Raw genomic sequence first — 15,954 nt, 5'->3', positions numbered from 1 at the left:
GCATTAAGTCAGAGATTGCAAAGGTGTGATCCGGTTTCTAAACTGATTTATTAAAACTTGTTTTTGAAAATATACTGTTTTGAAAAAATAAAATAGGACAGAATAGAAATATTATAACAACATATCATTATCTGCGAACTGGTTGACCCAATCTTCTTATTAACACCTACTGTATTATTTTATATCAATACTAAGTATCAGAATAAACTTATCACATGTGGAAGAAAGCTTTAAACAAAGGCTTTTAGATATTAATTGCAGGCTTTGATTAATTGGTCATTTGTGAACTGACCACAATAAATTCCAGTGACTGTGACCTTGAGCTGTAAGATAAGTACCAAATCACCTCCTTAGTGAGAGAGCTAATTGGGAACAGGTGATGAGGTGATTTCACCTGTTGAATGCTTAGCCTGTTGCAAGTCCAGCAAAAGAAAGCATTCATCAAGTGAACAAGCCATTCATTCCACTGGGACGCTGGAGGCTGTGGTGCTAAAAAGCTCAGGTGCTCTCCCCAGCAGTGGAGACAAGTCCCCTCTTTAGGGACACATTGACCACCCTGTAAGTGTGGCACAGACTTGCCGAGAGAAATGCTAATTGTGGCAGACAAGAGACCGATTGTGATGGTCTGGGCTGGAGAGTCTTGCCTCTACAGAGCTCCGCTTGCAGTGCTTGATGGTAACCTGACCGCATGGCGCTGCACTGATCACGCCCTTGGACCTCAGACAAGATCTGTCCTGCCAGCTCATCCTGACGAAACAACCTTGCGTTCTCATGCTGCTTGTGTAGTAACCGTCAGAGCAGCTTTCTTGGGAGAATAGGATACATTGTGGATGTGCTAATTGCCTGACTCGATTTCACAATGAACATGTGTGGGAAGTGACCAGCCTGTGGCTTTTCCAGTCATATTCAGTCGACTTGTCTCATGTCTGTTCAGTACAGATTCCACTGCACCTGCTGCAAAAAGTAAGTGCACCTGCTGGTTTTGTCATTTTCATGATAACCTTGCGTATCTGTTGCAATTTTAAGTCATACTTGGTATATCGTAAACTGTAAATTGTAAGTGATAAGCCTCTGTGGATGCCTAGTGTACACCAACCTGCAAACTACAAGTTATTTCTCAAGGTTTTTCATGGACTGAGTTTCATAGGTTTAACATTTACTGGAGTCAACAGGAAATCCGCTGCTGCCTTCCGTGTGACTCCAGGCAGGTAATAATATGAAAAAAGAAGGAAAGAAAGGTAACAAACAAGAGGAAGCCATTTGGACCAGTTAGAGCATTAAGAATGATTATTGTAAGTGGGACATTAGTTGTGCTCTTGCACTAAACATTCTCCGTTTTTGTCGCCTGCTTCTTGGCCGTTTCCTTCAGGAATCTCTTGTAGTCGATCTGACCGTTCATGTTCTCGTCGAACTTGGCCAGGATGTGGTAGACCTCCTCCTCGTCCAGGACGAGGTTACAGAGCTTGAGGACCGACCGGAACTCTGCGAGGGAGAGGAAGCCACTGCCGCCGCTGTCCAGCTTCTTGAAGGCCCGGCGCAGGCTGCCGCTCTCGCCCTGGAGCTGCGGAGAAGCGCAGACACACCGTTTTATCAACAGCCCAGAAGTCAGCTGATGTTCCTGAGGTGCAGTGGAAGGAACCTTATGACTGGAGTAGTAAATTCCCTGAGACACGTCTGCAGGGACACAGGTCACGTCTATCCTTATTACACACAGGTTTGACATCCAACAACAACGCGTCCGATATCACCAACACCACAATTACAGAACTGATCAAGAGCTGCCAGCGTGGACGCCAGATTGATATGGCTTTCATTGCCATACGAACTGGAGGAGCATGCCGGCCGTTCAACAGTATTCAGCTTGATTTCCTCGCACCTTGTTCCTGAGCCTGGAGGTCAGAGTACCCAGCCCCGTGGCCTTGTTCTCTGGTGTCTCCGCCTCGTGTCTGGGTATGTGGTGCAAGACTGCTGCCATGTTGCTGGCTCCATGTCTCTGCATCTGCCTTTGTAACGCAAATGGCTTCAGAAACTCCACGTACGATACCCTGAAAGAAAAGGCGATGTGGCGATTTAGCAAGTGCAATTTATTTATCCTTTTCATCAGGAAAAAACTAACTCGCCAACACAGCACCTTTCCTGCTAAAGATTTCAACCCCTGGGCCTAGCACAGACAAGAGGTGGCCTTACACCAGCTTTCTGTGTTGTAGGATAGAAGCAACGCTAGCAACACCACTGCCTCACAGCCCAGACCTGTCACAGCTCATTTTAAACAACAGGGGATTCAGGTGATGATTCCGGAGGTTCCTGGCTGTTATCCCTACCCAGAATGTGATGCTCAACCCACCTTCCATCTCCATGGATTTCAAATTTCTTTTCCAGGATGTCACACTCGTACTCATTGAGATGCGCACAGAGCTCGGTCAGGATGTCTTTAAATTCCTCCTTGCTCACAAATCCGGTTTGGTATGGATCCAGGTCCTCAAACTCCCTCTGGAGGTCGCCGAACAGGAATTCGACCTTGAAGGGAAATGAAACGATTAATTTTCTCGGGTACGTGTGCAGAAGCAGGGATGAGCAGGCAATGAGAAAGGCTGTTTGAAGGGAGCGCAGTATGGCGAGCATGTGGCACTTGAACTGCGCTGCTGCCAGCACTCGAGATGAGCATCACTTATCTCCGTGATCTGAAGTCCTGAAGCTGACTTCAGTTGAAGCTGAATTGCTGAAGTTGAAGAGCATTGATATATCTATCAGCATCGGATCGCAGATTAACAATATCGTTAGCTGCAGCCAACAGTAAAACATCAGCGGTGCAGTGAAGAAAGAGGAGTGTCAAGCACTCCTCCAGGAAGAGCCGTCTCCTCTCTCGGGCACATGGACTCTGTCTGTGGGAGTGTCAGAGGAACACGATCTCCCATCCCCTCGACACCCAGGCAGTCCAGTCAGTTTGGGTAGGTAGGAATATAAAACTAACTGGCAATTACGGATAAAGCACGGAGACCGTAATCCAGGTGTTAGACAAACTTTGATAATACATCCAAAACGCTTAGGACTGCAAAGTCTTTGGGAAATTCTCAGCTGTTTCTTCTCTAGTCGCTAACTTCTTCCATCTGGACTTTGCAATCTTGTCTTGCTCACCGTTTGCAATATACGACCAACTGAGAGATTAATTTTACAATCGCAGCACAGGTACTCTCTTGATATTGCTGTAAATGTGGCATTGCAGCTACGCCTATGTGAAAAAAACACCCAATCTGCAGGTTGTTTAATGTCTTTATGTAATGCACAGAATGCGATGGCACATTTTCAATTACACAAATTCATATTTAATTTGATTTTGCTAAAAAGTTCAGATAATCACAAAATATAAGTCATTCGAGTTCAGTTTAATTCCAGTTTGGAAGTCTAATGCTACAAATTTCTCATAAAATCAAAATTAGTGGAGAAACCATATTAAATGAAACCGTGTTGACGTAGGTCGGAGAGGACATACAGTATTTGAACAAAAGCAGCAACGAAGCAAGCAACGTACCAACACTTGCTGCATCTACCTTTACTTTAAAGCATTTTGTACATTTCCTAGCTGAGATAAGCAGATGTCATTATGTTCCCATTAACTGATATGACTTCAAAGGCAGTATTTGCAGGAATGTTACTTTACTTTACCAAGCGATCACTGCCTTGGTTATTTTTGCACGAGCAGTGCAAGTCTCCCCAACCTGAGCAGTGTGCTACCTTGACGTCTGGGGTCTGGTACAGTAAGTACAGAGGAGGACTGGAATCGTTCTTGATAAACAAAAGGCTTCAGTCCTCTGGGTTGTCACTCTGCCACATTTAACAAGCACTTAATTAATCACAAAAGAGACCAGCAAACAAAAACCCGTGAAATGCGCAATTTTCTCTTTACTAGGGCCCTTACCTTGGCGCGCACACTATCAACAAGTATGTCGGAGGCGCAGTTGAGCTTCTTGGAGCGGAGCCTGAAATTATCGTCCCCCTTCTTTGGGGGACTTATCTTGGCATTGGGAAAGCAGGCCGATTTGGGAGAGTAGCCAAAATGTCTCACAAACTGGAAGAAATCGAGTGTTTTGTCTTGGTTCGTAATCAAAGTTCCCCAAAGTTTTCGGATCTCCCCCCGGCTGACCTCTGGGTTGATGTCAAATCTGCAAGATAAGAAGGAGCTCTTTAGAAAGTGGGTTAAACTCCTGACAGACGGACACCAGTGTCTCACAGTAAGCAGGGGACAGAGACTGTCTGCATCCTTCCCTTGAGAGTGACAATTCCAGAACTTGGCAGACAACCTGCAATATACTGTTTCCCATAAGAATGTAGAAGCAATCTAGACCATAGCAAAAGTAAGCCAATCACAATGGAGGAGAAGGGGGAGAGGAATATTTGGTGTGCTTTTAGCTTAAAAAAATTATACCATTGATAAGCATGAAACACGTCCACTTCCAGAAGCAGACACAATTATTTTACAAGCAGATGCTCAATAAAAGACAAAAATGCAAAGATTAGTATGTGATAAATTTGAACAGTGTTATTTGAAGGAGTTTCTCCTCAAAGGTGCATTAGGAATTCGTACAAGAGTGAGCCATGATAGTATCATTGAACACCAGATTCTTAAGTATGCACAGTCAACTCCCATTTTTTATATGCCAGTTTAAAAAATCTGCAGATATTTTTTGTTAATGATTAGCTCATAACAATTCAAAGGCTCAGTAAGAATAAACAAAACTGTAAATATTGTCCTCATATTAGGTGGTATGAAAATATTCACTGGACTGTTATTGTGGATTTTTCTAATGGATATCAAGTATCAAATTATGTGTGAAAACTAATTGTGCTTCAAAGGCTAATAGGCATGGATAGCCCTGATACATTGGGTAACCTCCATGCACTTGCTTGATTAAGCCTGTTAGTGTCACTAATCTTTTCGAAGGCTGTCCTGCAGGGGCTTACCTTCCTGAAGTTGGCACAGTCCTGATGTGCTCACCAGCCTGAAAACTAGTGCCACAGCTTTGATTATGCAAATCGCCAGAGATGTCCTATTCATCTCAAACTCTATTTAGGGCAGCGACCAACATATTCCAGCCAGAAATGAATAGAGAGATAAAAGAAGAATAAAAAGGAAAGATTGGGGGTCAGAGAAAGACAGCAGCCCAGATGAATGAAAGGAGAGAAAGGTTTAGACTTATCATTGGTTTACAAATTTCTTGTAGAGCTCCCCCCTCCCACAAAGACACACACTTTCCCATTTAACACCGCTTTTTAAAAAATAACACCTTATTGTGCTGCCAACACACTTATTAAATGTCTACCGCGGTGTAACTGGGTAGCCAGTAATTGCACAGCGCAGGCACCGCATGGGAAAACGTAAACAGCCGTGCAAATGTAAAAAGCAGCGTGTTCTGAAGCTTAGTGGGAAGATTGGAGAAAAAAAACACAGTAAATGCTTTGTTAATCATGAGAAAAAAAAACAGCTTGTTAACTTGCATGGGTAAAGCACCATTCTCACGAAAAACAGAATGCTCTCTGGATCTGTTGTCCTGGAACAAAAACACATTTATAAGGTTCACACGTCTTAAAAAGGGCATCTTTCCTAAAGAATTTTCCAAAGATTAGTCGGTTGTTTTTATGCATTTATAGAAATGAATATGTAAACGGATTACAATATTCTGTGTGTTTAACCTTTTTCCGCTTGCAGGTGTGCCAGCCTTTAAGGCTTGAAAGGTTCTGTGGGAATGTGACGACGCTTTCTTCGAAAGAGGAAAAGTCTTTGTGGTTGTCCTCTGTGGGGATATGGCTCTGCAGTTGACTAAACCTCTTTTTTCAACTCTCTCGCAGACATTTAATAGTTCACGAGGAATGACAACGCCCCAAAAGCAAAGCGTGGCGAACTATTGTGGAGTGGATATTTGGCTTAACCCGCTTGGCTGAGGGCCAACCTCCTGGCCAGAGGACGAGGAGGCCAGGACCCCCCCGCGAGGTGACCAAGAGGCAGCTGCAGAGGTGGAGTTGAGGTGGAGGTGGGGTGCAAAAGTCGCACGCGAAGGAGAGGGAAAGATCGCATTTGGTATTTATAGTGTCCGGTGGAGGAAGGACGAAGGGGAGTGATTGCTAATCGCTGACGCCTGGGAATGACTGAGCGCGGTTGTTGTCATCCCTCCCGAACTTTAGTTAAATAAACTCCATTTAGACTGTATCGCCTGGATCAGCTTTCATGAGGAGATCTTTGTCATTGTAGTAAAGGCAAAAGTAAAATTTTACAGGTGGTGTCTATTTAAAAATGACTTCCAAACCTTATCTGCAGTTTGCAAGCACTGCAGCAGGTCTCGTGACAGAGTCGCTCTCTCAGCTGAGTGGATGTACTGCAGCTCTGCAACAGTTCAGCAACACTGTATATTAAAAGACTATAAAAAGGGGCCACAGATGAGAGGAAGCCACTCAGCCCATTTACTTCACTGGGTTATGGATCGCTAACTGATCCAATGATCTTGTCCAGATCATCCTGTTTCTTGGGAGAATCCAGGGTATCAGCTCTGAAAGCATGGCTGATCAGCCTGTTCCACACTCCCACCAATGTGACTGTTACAACACTGCACGCTTTTAAAGGGTTATCATTTTAAAACTAGTGCTAATCCAGCTTCTTTACTAGCCTTCTCACAAAGTTGTGAGTGATTTAGAGTCTGTTTAGAGTACACAGTTAACAGAAAACTCTGGAAGAGCATTTCACATGACACGAGAGAGGGCTGTGTGTGTTTGTGTAACTTCTCATCCCCTTCATATGCTGCCTCATGCTGACAGGAGACCAGGAGATCGAGGGTCTCCCCCAGACAACTTACAGAAGCTGAAACCTGGAATCAGCTGGCAGAAAATGATGGTTTGAAAATAATAGTTGATGTTCCAGCGGCACTAATTTCAACCATGCTTTCAGAAGCAGAAACAGTCATTAACTGCACACCCACATAAATACAGTATATAGATGTGTGTGTATAATGCACTGTGTGTTGCAGCACATGAACAGGGAAAGTGGCAGAAACCGTTTTTAGTGTGAAGGCAGTGTTACCGTTTCAAGAGCTGATACATGGTCTCCTGGGTCAGGCGTTTAGTATTTTTTTCATCCAGCTGCTCAAATGCTTTCTCCACTGTATGGTACTGTTTATTCAGAAGCACTTTGATCATTCGGAAGAGCTGTAAGAAGGAGAGGCAGAAAGCCACAGGTCACACATAAAGTACACCTTCCTTCGCCCGGAAGGTGACAAGCCAGGAGGAAACCTTTGATGCTACAAAGAATGAACTTCTCCACTTCGACTCGCGGACCCCCGAGATACTGGACAGACTGTTGACATCCTACATTCTGACCGAGAATAAAAGATACAAGGTGACTTTCTGGGCGATGCCTGAATTTCACTGGTCAGTAAATCGAAAGTGGCAGTAAATACAAAATAGCCGCCTTCAATGGCTTCATTAAAGCACTGAAGCAGTACTGTCAGCATGCACCTGTAACATACAGCAGGTGACGTAGGCAGCTAAGAGACTTGCACAACCACCCAGTGAAAAGTTACAGTCTGCTGGTAAAGTGTGAAATGATACACAGAGATCAAGGTCTCATAAGGCACTTTTACCACATTTTGATTTGTTTTCATTTATTTTGTAGGGGACATATAGAATGTGTCTTCAAAACGGGAAAAAGGTTAAAAGCTGAGATCAGTGGAAGACTTTATCAAAACACACGCTATAACCATCTGTTCTACTTTCTGAAGGTTTAACGGTATCTAAAATGACCTAAGATGACTCACATAATCATAACTATAATTATTATTGAAAGCTTTCCAATAATGCACTAATTATTTTCAGTACTTTCTATTATTTAATAAAATATGACATCTACTTCACTCCATGTGTATTTTTAATTCTTATTTCCAAATGTTTATACATTTAAAAATCTATCTATACACAAAAATGATTTATAGCTGAAGTAACACACAGCTAGCCAGGCCACACAAAAGGCACGGTAGCACATTGAGGACCATTTCTCCATTTCTTTTGTGTGTGTGTGTGTGTGTGTGTGTGTGTGTGTGTGTGTTGTCGGGGGGGGTGCTCAGATACGCTCTTATTGCTGTTGGTTCATGAGCAGGGGTATTGAATAAAAAGATGCGACATCTGGGCTCAGCAAATCAAGATTAGATGGTTTGCAAAAACTGTAAAACCTCACAGTGCAGCAGTGAGAAAAGCCACAGACGATTCCTCAAGGCCCACCAGCGCAGAGCTCTTTACCTGCCCTGCGCTCCTGCCAGACTCCTGTCCCGCTTTTCCCTCCTGTAGACTTCGGAGCCCGCTCGCTTCCTTGGGGACGCCCTCCACGGACTCGCACGCAGCCTCCGAACTCGCTTCGAAGAGGCTCAGAGCTCCTTTGCTGCAAACACAAAGAGGAGCTCACTTTTTTCTGTCGTGGTTCTTAACTGGCGTTCTCATCACCTGCTATTGTAAATGAAATCAGGATGCCGTTAAGAAACTATGATATCGATTCATTGCCCTGTGTAAAGTTGTGTCTTATTGTATGGGTCCACAGTGTAACACAGTTGCTGCCCTCATGATGCCATTTTAAATATTCTGTTATTCTAACTTGTATTTAAGATAAAAATCTTTCGGCTCAGTCATGTTTTCACACCAGTAGTTGTACTTCAAATTCATACATCATCTTCATTTTATCATACTGTTTATGAAAAATGTACATGTTCTGGATATTCAGGAGGATAAAGTCATTTCACTCTGGCAAGGACAGATCAATAGTGCATTTTTCACCTCCCTGTTTTGTTAAAATTCTACTTCTTCATTTTCCTGTAAAAGCAATTTTATGACACCTAGAAACTCTATAATGTGCTACAGTCACATATTTAAGATTTGATGGCTTGAAATTGAAATACAAACAAAAAGCAAGGAAACTCTTTAAGGGGGAACCTGGGAGTTCTACAAGTGCACACAGCCATTTGTGAACTCTGAGTAAGTCAAATCAAACCAGTTTCTAGAGTCCAGTACTGGTCAGAGGCTTAAAAAAGGAGCAAAAACTCCTCCTGGGTTCTCAAGATACACAGCTCACGGCTTCAGGCTAAACCTGAGATGTGCCGTTTGCTCTCCTGTCACTTTCATAAAGTCCATGCTTCAGTGGTGAGCCACACGTTCACAGAAGCTGACGGCGAGGATAATGAAAAAAACATAAATACTTTTGATGGCTTAAAAAAAAAATGGAACCGGCAAAGAGCTCAAGCACCTGACAAACTTGACATCCCAGTCAACCTTATAATATCTAAATAAAACGTCCCAAACAAAAAGGTGTCCCTAATGTGTTCCTGGTGCGCTTGGGTGGACAGCGCTGCTGATCTAGGGGCTGCTATTAGCTGGAAACCTCCAGGCTTTTGTCCGGAGAAACAGCAGCCACTTTCCACTCCCTTTGGAACTGAGGGCCATGTGAGGCTTGAAGAGTGATGTGGGTTTTAAAGGTTGCCCCCTGGGTCATACAGAACCAATCAAGCGAAAACAATAAGAAAATTAGCCTGACAGCGGGCAAGCAGTTGAGAACTTTATCCAAACGAGACAGGAGCGGTCAAATTCACAGTCACCGGGGCAGGGATAAAACCTGCAAGGTGCTTTGGCAAGGAGCAGAAATAAATTGTTCATCGCCTGAGCCTTTCTCCATGCAAGCACCCAGCTCCTAGATGCCCGGCCTGTCCTCTCACAGGTACTGCAGAGCTTGCAAACCAGCGTGCTTTCCAGGCCCGACCCGAAAGTGCTGCACTGTTAACTCGCTCGTTTGCATTTCTGCAAAGAGCTAAGAGAGCAACATGTGCATTCGATTAACGAGAGGCAGGGTCCCGGTGTTTAATATTCACCAGGGAGATCAGGGCGACGGCACAAAGTTTCAGAAAAAAAAAATTAGCAAATGAATGCTAAAGGAAACATGTGAATAATCCCTGATTAGTTCAAACAGAAAAGAAAGCCTTTTCGATACCCAGCAAATCAGGCTCGTGTTATTCTTCCCCTGAGAGCTGTGCTCTTTCTGTCTCCGCCACAGTATTCCAGAATCCTCTGCTGGGCACCTCTTGTATTTTCAATGTCTGCTATTACAGTAAGTGTGGGTGCCGCGCATTTGACAAACAGCGCAACTCAGGGACGGCCATCAGCCCACAAGTGAGCTGCTTTCAAAAAATTACAAGAGATTTTAGTAAGTCAATCTCAACACCTCCCACACAGCTAGTGCTTTCCGGACGGCGTTTTTGTATCCGTAAATATGGGCACTGAATGAGAATCCAGGTTTCTGTTATTCACCACAGCTGACTAGTAGATTAAAATTCACTAAGCTGAGAAAGAAGTAGAGAAAAAGAGCTCTGCCATGTGTACTTTGGGAACGTCTCAGATAAACAGTAACAAGACAGAAAGAAGGTCAAGCGCTCAGCAGCCGGAAGACACAGACAGGGAGCTGGTGAGGGCGTGTTTTTGCAACAGTGATGAAAGAACGGGTGGAAAATCAGAGCCCATGTTTCTGCTGACCCAAGAGTGGACATCTCAGTGGGATCTCTGTGTCTGACATGGCCAGAGAAAACAACAGCACAGCAGGACTAGAGAGGGGCACAAGTCACTGAGGACAGCTGTACCACCGCTGTGCTGAGGATCACACCGCCAGACACGCGGCTCCTCTCTGACAATGTTTTTCAACATCTGATTTTCTTCTCGCCTAGAAAAACATTATAGGATCTGGACTCCTCTGGGTCTCTGATTCACACTGTCAAAGTGGTTTTCTTTCTGTCACCTTTTCTGTTTTTAAATCAAATTTTGCTTCTGATTTTGAGTCGATTTACTTCTCAAGCTCAAGAATGATAAAGTCTTTATCCACCTTAAGTCAATCCAAATCCACATTCAGACAATGTGCCAGTAAGACACAGTCAAGAACCGATTGAGGAAACAAGGCCTGGAACAGATGTTATCTGCTCTCTTGGGAATAGTCAGTGATACTGTACGTTGAATAAGAAAATTGACACACATAATTTTACTCCTTTTGAAAAGTTGAAAACTAATATCTTATTTTACTTACAAATTAAAAATACGTTTTAATTAAAAATTGAAGCATTCACATCTGAAGCAATAAAACCATTTCCATTTCCAAGTTGCAGTAAAATCTGAACTGAAAAAATGTTTTTGATATCGGCCTTTTTGTTTTAAAGTTCAGCTACAGCAGATAGAGAGAGAACTGAATCTGAAAAAATTTAAGTCCTTGAAATAAGAGTTTTAAATCACTGGATTATTTCTTTCAGCTGTATTATGCATGACAGTAATACAGTCCAGGAATATACAGTATATATATACGAATTAAGCATTTATTGCTTCTATTCTTTTCTGGGGGATCAGAATTGCGTAGGAGAGAGTCTGTACTGTATTCACCCTCATTTTCAGACAGAGCCCAACCACCCAGTTTAGCCTCTCAGAACTGCCTCTCCGGATTTCCAGGCACAGGCAAAAAAAAAGGTAAGAAGTGGTTTTAAAGACCGGCTTGCACTGAATTCTGGTCCGCTTATCTGCTGTATGAGCAGCTTGTAGAACACTTTGCTCCAGGAGGCGATCTAGCTGGGATTGCTGGTCCCACACACTATGAGAAAGGGGACTTCAGGAGTAGATCTGAGTGGAATGGCAGTGCTGTTTGACAGCAGAGATTGTTGGATTTGGCCACTAAAAGAATGCTCTGGCGGAGCTCTTTTAAAGTCACATACTACACATGCGAGTCTGTGGGGCCTGTCATGGCTCTAGCTGGGGGTCCTGTATTCACCAAAAGGAAGATATAATGTTAGACATAATGGAAACACATCAGGTTATACAGTAGGTTTCAAAGTTCAATTACAAATTATCTACGCTCTCAGGCATTAACAGAGTGTCAACAACCTGATACGAGCTTTTACTCATGACAAACTGCAGGCTTGTGAAGAACTGTTAGATTGCTCTCATATCTAACTGCAAAGTGTATATCATAGTAAAGTGTCACCCTTATAATTTTGGTATCAGAAGAGTTTTTTTAAATAAATCAAAGGAATTAGAGGATTAATGCCAAAACCATTTTTATACAATTATTTGTCTTTAGCATCACATTCTAAAAAGCCTGTTTTTACAAAAGCCTTCTCTTTAAATTGCGTTTCCTCACTTTTCTATCAGCAGCATGAGAACCCTTTGCCAGACACAGAGATCGTACAGCTCTTTCAAGTCAAGTTTTTACTCCTCTTGATGCACGAGTTGTAATCTAACTCCAATGACGTGATTTTAACCCTGCAGGGGCAGAACACTCCTTAACGCAAGTACCCCAGCTTTAACAGGAAACCCCGACTGAATACTTATTGACTTTTATTTTCTCTGACAAATATGAACAAAAGCCTCTCTTTTGTTTTTGTTGCAAGCTGTTGGCAGGTTGTTAAGGTTCAACCTTCGCCTTGGCTTGCAGAACCAGGCTTTTCTCTGGGGTGTTTCAATTTCTCTGAACGGTCTGTGGAATGAGCTGAATTGACAAGATGAGCTATCAGATATTTACCAAATACCAAATCGCTAGTGTAACGGTAATGCTAGAAATTCTACTCTTTAATCTCAGCCCAAAGGTGTTTGGTCAGATTGCAAGATTGTCAGATTGGGGAGCTGTCTCAGTGTGTGAAGGCTGCAAAGGATCAAGCAATTCCATGCTGAAATTCGGAAAGAAGAAACAACAATTTCTGCTGTCGATTCTTTGTCAGACAGATTTTGTGAAACTATTTCTGGTAAACTAGTTTGATGATAAATGATCCTCTGCATTATGGTATTTGTGGATATTATGTATCTTTATGGCACGTAATTAATTGATTATCCTTCAGAGGAACGTGATCTGTGTTCAGTTAGGGCTACAAAGGAGATGCTTAACCCAGTGACCTTTGTTAAAAATCATAAGAGTCCATACAGACCAGACACCCAGAGAGATAACTTGTAAATGCTTCTGTGTTTTTTTCTCATGCATGGGACCGTGGTGGTGGCGGGGGGGGAATAAATAGATTCACATTTTTTACATTTAAAACTGTATTGTTCTTTTTTAATCTGGCCCACCATCTGAGCGGTGATCCGAATGTCAGAAAGGGATGAATGGGAGACATTGGCAAAGCCTGGAACTCGGGGATAAATGTGGAAATGTAGAATGGATGTCTCCTCTTTTTTTTCTCCACCCCTGGCTTTGAGATGACTGTTGTTTCTATCTGTGTTTCAGCACTGATCCGGAGGGACAGGGAAGTCAGTGTGGGCGGCTCTCAGAATCTTGCTCTTCTACAGCTGCAGCTCAGAGGATTAGGCTGCTTCATCCACAAGGCAACATTACACAAGTAGCCTTTGAACAAAAGTCATGGATACTATTAATGATATGGTAATCCTTAATCGAGCTACCTCCCAGTAGTGATTATACTGACATGGGAAGAATATCCCAGTCCTGGATGCAGCCCTCAACAACACTGCGCTATTGTTGTCCCCAGGTCTGACCAGCACTAACTTTTACTAGTATCTCCCTAACGTCACCTTTTTCCTCCTTCCCGGCTGCCACCCTGGGAATAAAAACTAAAGGACAAATGGAAGAACTCAGACTAAATCAGCCTGGGATTCCTCCTCGCATTTCCCACACAGACCCCGATGTCTCCGTCACCCAGGAGGAACAGACCCCATCGCCCGGCCGGTCGCTCCCACTCCGCTGTCTGACTCCGAAAGGACCACACAAACTCGGGCTCTGCTGCTGCGGCCGGCAGAAGATGATTTAATTGACGGCCGAGAGCTTCAGCACCCCATGGATGAGAACATGCCACCCTTTTTGTTTCTGCCCGCTCACAGAGCCCATATTGTGAAAAGATCGATTGAAAAAAGAAAGAACTTTGTCGTCTCTCTCAATGGCCCAGTTAGACTGTATTTTCTTTTCACAGTAGGAACATTTGGGTCTCTAAAATTATTTTTTCTGTCAACCCAAGTGCTTAAGGAACTCTTAGAGGGTAATCTTGCTTTCTGCTCTTCTTATTTGGAATACTAAGCTTTTCACCACAGACAATGTGTCATTATATTGCTTCAGTTCTGTTGTTTCTATTCATCAGTACAATTTCTCATTGGTATAGCTACTACTATTTCTACATAGCACCTTTTCCCAATACATTTATCTTGTAGGCTAAAACATTTTAGCTGGCATTTTCTCTGTCTAGTTTTACTGTGTCACACAGACTGTTGTTTTTTTAATCTCTTTCTCCTTATCCATATCTCTTTTCATTAACTTATATATCAAGAACTTCAGATATTGCCATATTTGTCTGCCCAGATAAGTAATTTAATATATGCAAAATTTTCCCCTATTCTATCAGAGGAAAACTTCCTACTGTATAAGGCTTGTTAACTGACGTTTGTTCCAGTCTGAGTAACTATAAACCATTTTGTACGTCTTAAGCTTTAAAAATAGGTAACTATTTTTTTTTGGGAAAACGCAATAAACATCCTTGTTTTTTTAACTTGCTTCTATCATAAAACACACTAGGAAGAACCCATACACCCAGGGTCTGTGGGTATAGAACTACTGAGATTGTGATGTGTGTAATTAATACATTTAAACCTTCATACCTTTCGGAAGAAGGGACAAGTGGGCACTTTGATTTGCAAAATGACAACTATGTTAACTACATTATTCTCTGCAGTCATTTTGTTTCAGGGTGTAAGAACTGTTACTGTTCTCCTTTCAGAGGGTCTTTGGAAGCCTAGCTTTCCTGCCTGTTGCTATTACAAAATCCCTATTCAGTGTAACTCTTGTCACCTGTCAGCTAAGCCCAGGCTAGCTGTATAGGTCTTTATCCCATACACACACACAGAGTTCTCCCTGTCCACACACACCCACTCAATCCAGCACCACATGTCTGGAATCTGCTGCTGAAGCACTTTAAAATTCATTACCCCGCGTCGTTTAAGAACCATTTGCAAGCCGTTTGTTTTGGTCACCATTCATTCAATAGTTAAGGGTTGTTCTGAGTTTACATGTGTCTTTCTCGGTCAGCTCCCCCAAGCCATTTAGGCATGATACCCAATGAGGCTGTCAAGGTTAGACTCAGCTGCACTGCCGCTGTTGTTTTTAAAGTTAAAGACAGAAAACAAATGTAAAGTACATTTTTTATTCAATGTGTAATGGGTGTAAGCCTGGGGCTACGACTGTATTGCACGGTGACTCAGTGCCGATACTGCATGATGAGGGTATCCAGCTGTACTGCTTTTCTCTTGCCTTTCTCTTTTTGTATTCTCTCTGTCCTTCCTTTCTGGGTCTGGTCCACACCCCAAAATCGTGTGGATCGAGGAGCACTTGGGCAAAGAAAGTGAAGATTGCTGCTCTTGCACTGATTATATTAAGATTAGTTGGATTAGGCAAGAGCACCTTAATAAAAGGGCAGCCCCAGAGCCACAAGCTAAGGGGATACCCTCTGCAGATCTGGGCACGTGCACATGGTGTCATGGGCACATGACAGGTTGTGGCTTTGCTGGGTTAAGCCTAATTGAAGCCTAATTTAACTGCTGCTGCTAATGTTAAATGTTGTCTTGGTTGCCACTTCTGGGTTCGTGCAGTGCTCCTGATGTAGTGTCAGTCTGTTTTCACACTTGAGCTGCTCGATCTGGTTTTGTTTGTGTGTCCTAACTCCCACTTCTGTGCTCATATTGTAAAATGATATCACGATAAAGCAGGTTTTGAGCAGTATCCAGTACAGATCAACGTCAAAACATTTAGAAACTGAAAAGAGAGGTTTAAAACTACTCTGTATTTTTTTTAAAGTTTGGAAGCAATTTTCTAGTGATGCAAGCTTTGGAGAATGACTGTGATGGAAAAGCACATCCAGAACTATCCCCTCGGTAAGTAATATCTTACTGAGATGTGTCAGGTGTATAGAACTGTAG

The 15,954-nt window shown here is 42.9% G+C and overlaps 1 protein-coding gene across 1 annotated transcript in view; it reads right to left on the bottom strand.

The window, feature by feature from the left end:
- Positions 1–1,266: 1,266 nt before the first annotated feature.
- Positions 1,267–15,954, bottom strand: part of LOC148840416 (EF-hand calcium-binding domain-containing protein 6) — a 34,320-nt gene continuing 19,632 nt past the window's right edge. The window contains exons 13-18 of the mRNA XM_088922076.1: positions 8,278–8,416; positions 7,067–7,191; positions 3,917–4,160; positions 2,345–2,517; positions 1,877–2,045; positions 1,267–1,561 (exon numbers count right to left, since the gene is read on the bottom strand). Of these exons, the coding sequence (XP_088778202.1) occupies positions 1,322–1,561; positions 1,877–2,045; positions 2,345–2,517; positions 3,917–4,160; positions 7,067–7,191; positions 8,278–8,416 (1,090 nt within the window). The 3' untranslated portion in view covers positions 1,267–1,321. The remainder of the gene's footprint in view (positions 1,562–1,876; positions 2,046–2,344; positions 2,518–3,916; positions 4,161–7,066; positions 7,192–8,277; positions 8,417–15,954) is intronic.

This window comes from Atractosteus spatula, chromosome 1, assembly GCF_055471065.1.
Source record: "Atractosteus spatula isolate fAtrSpa1 chromosome 1, fAtrSpa1.hap1, whole genome shotgun sequence".
Taxonomy (NCBI): Eukaryota; Metazoa; Chordata; class Actinopteri; order Semionotiformes; family Lepisosteidae; genus Atractosteus; species Atractosteus spatula.
This window is presented reverse-complemented; position numbering and strand designations above follow the sequence as displayed.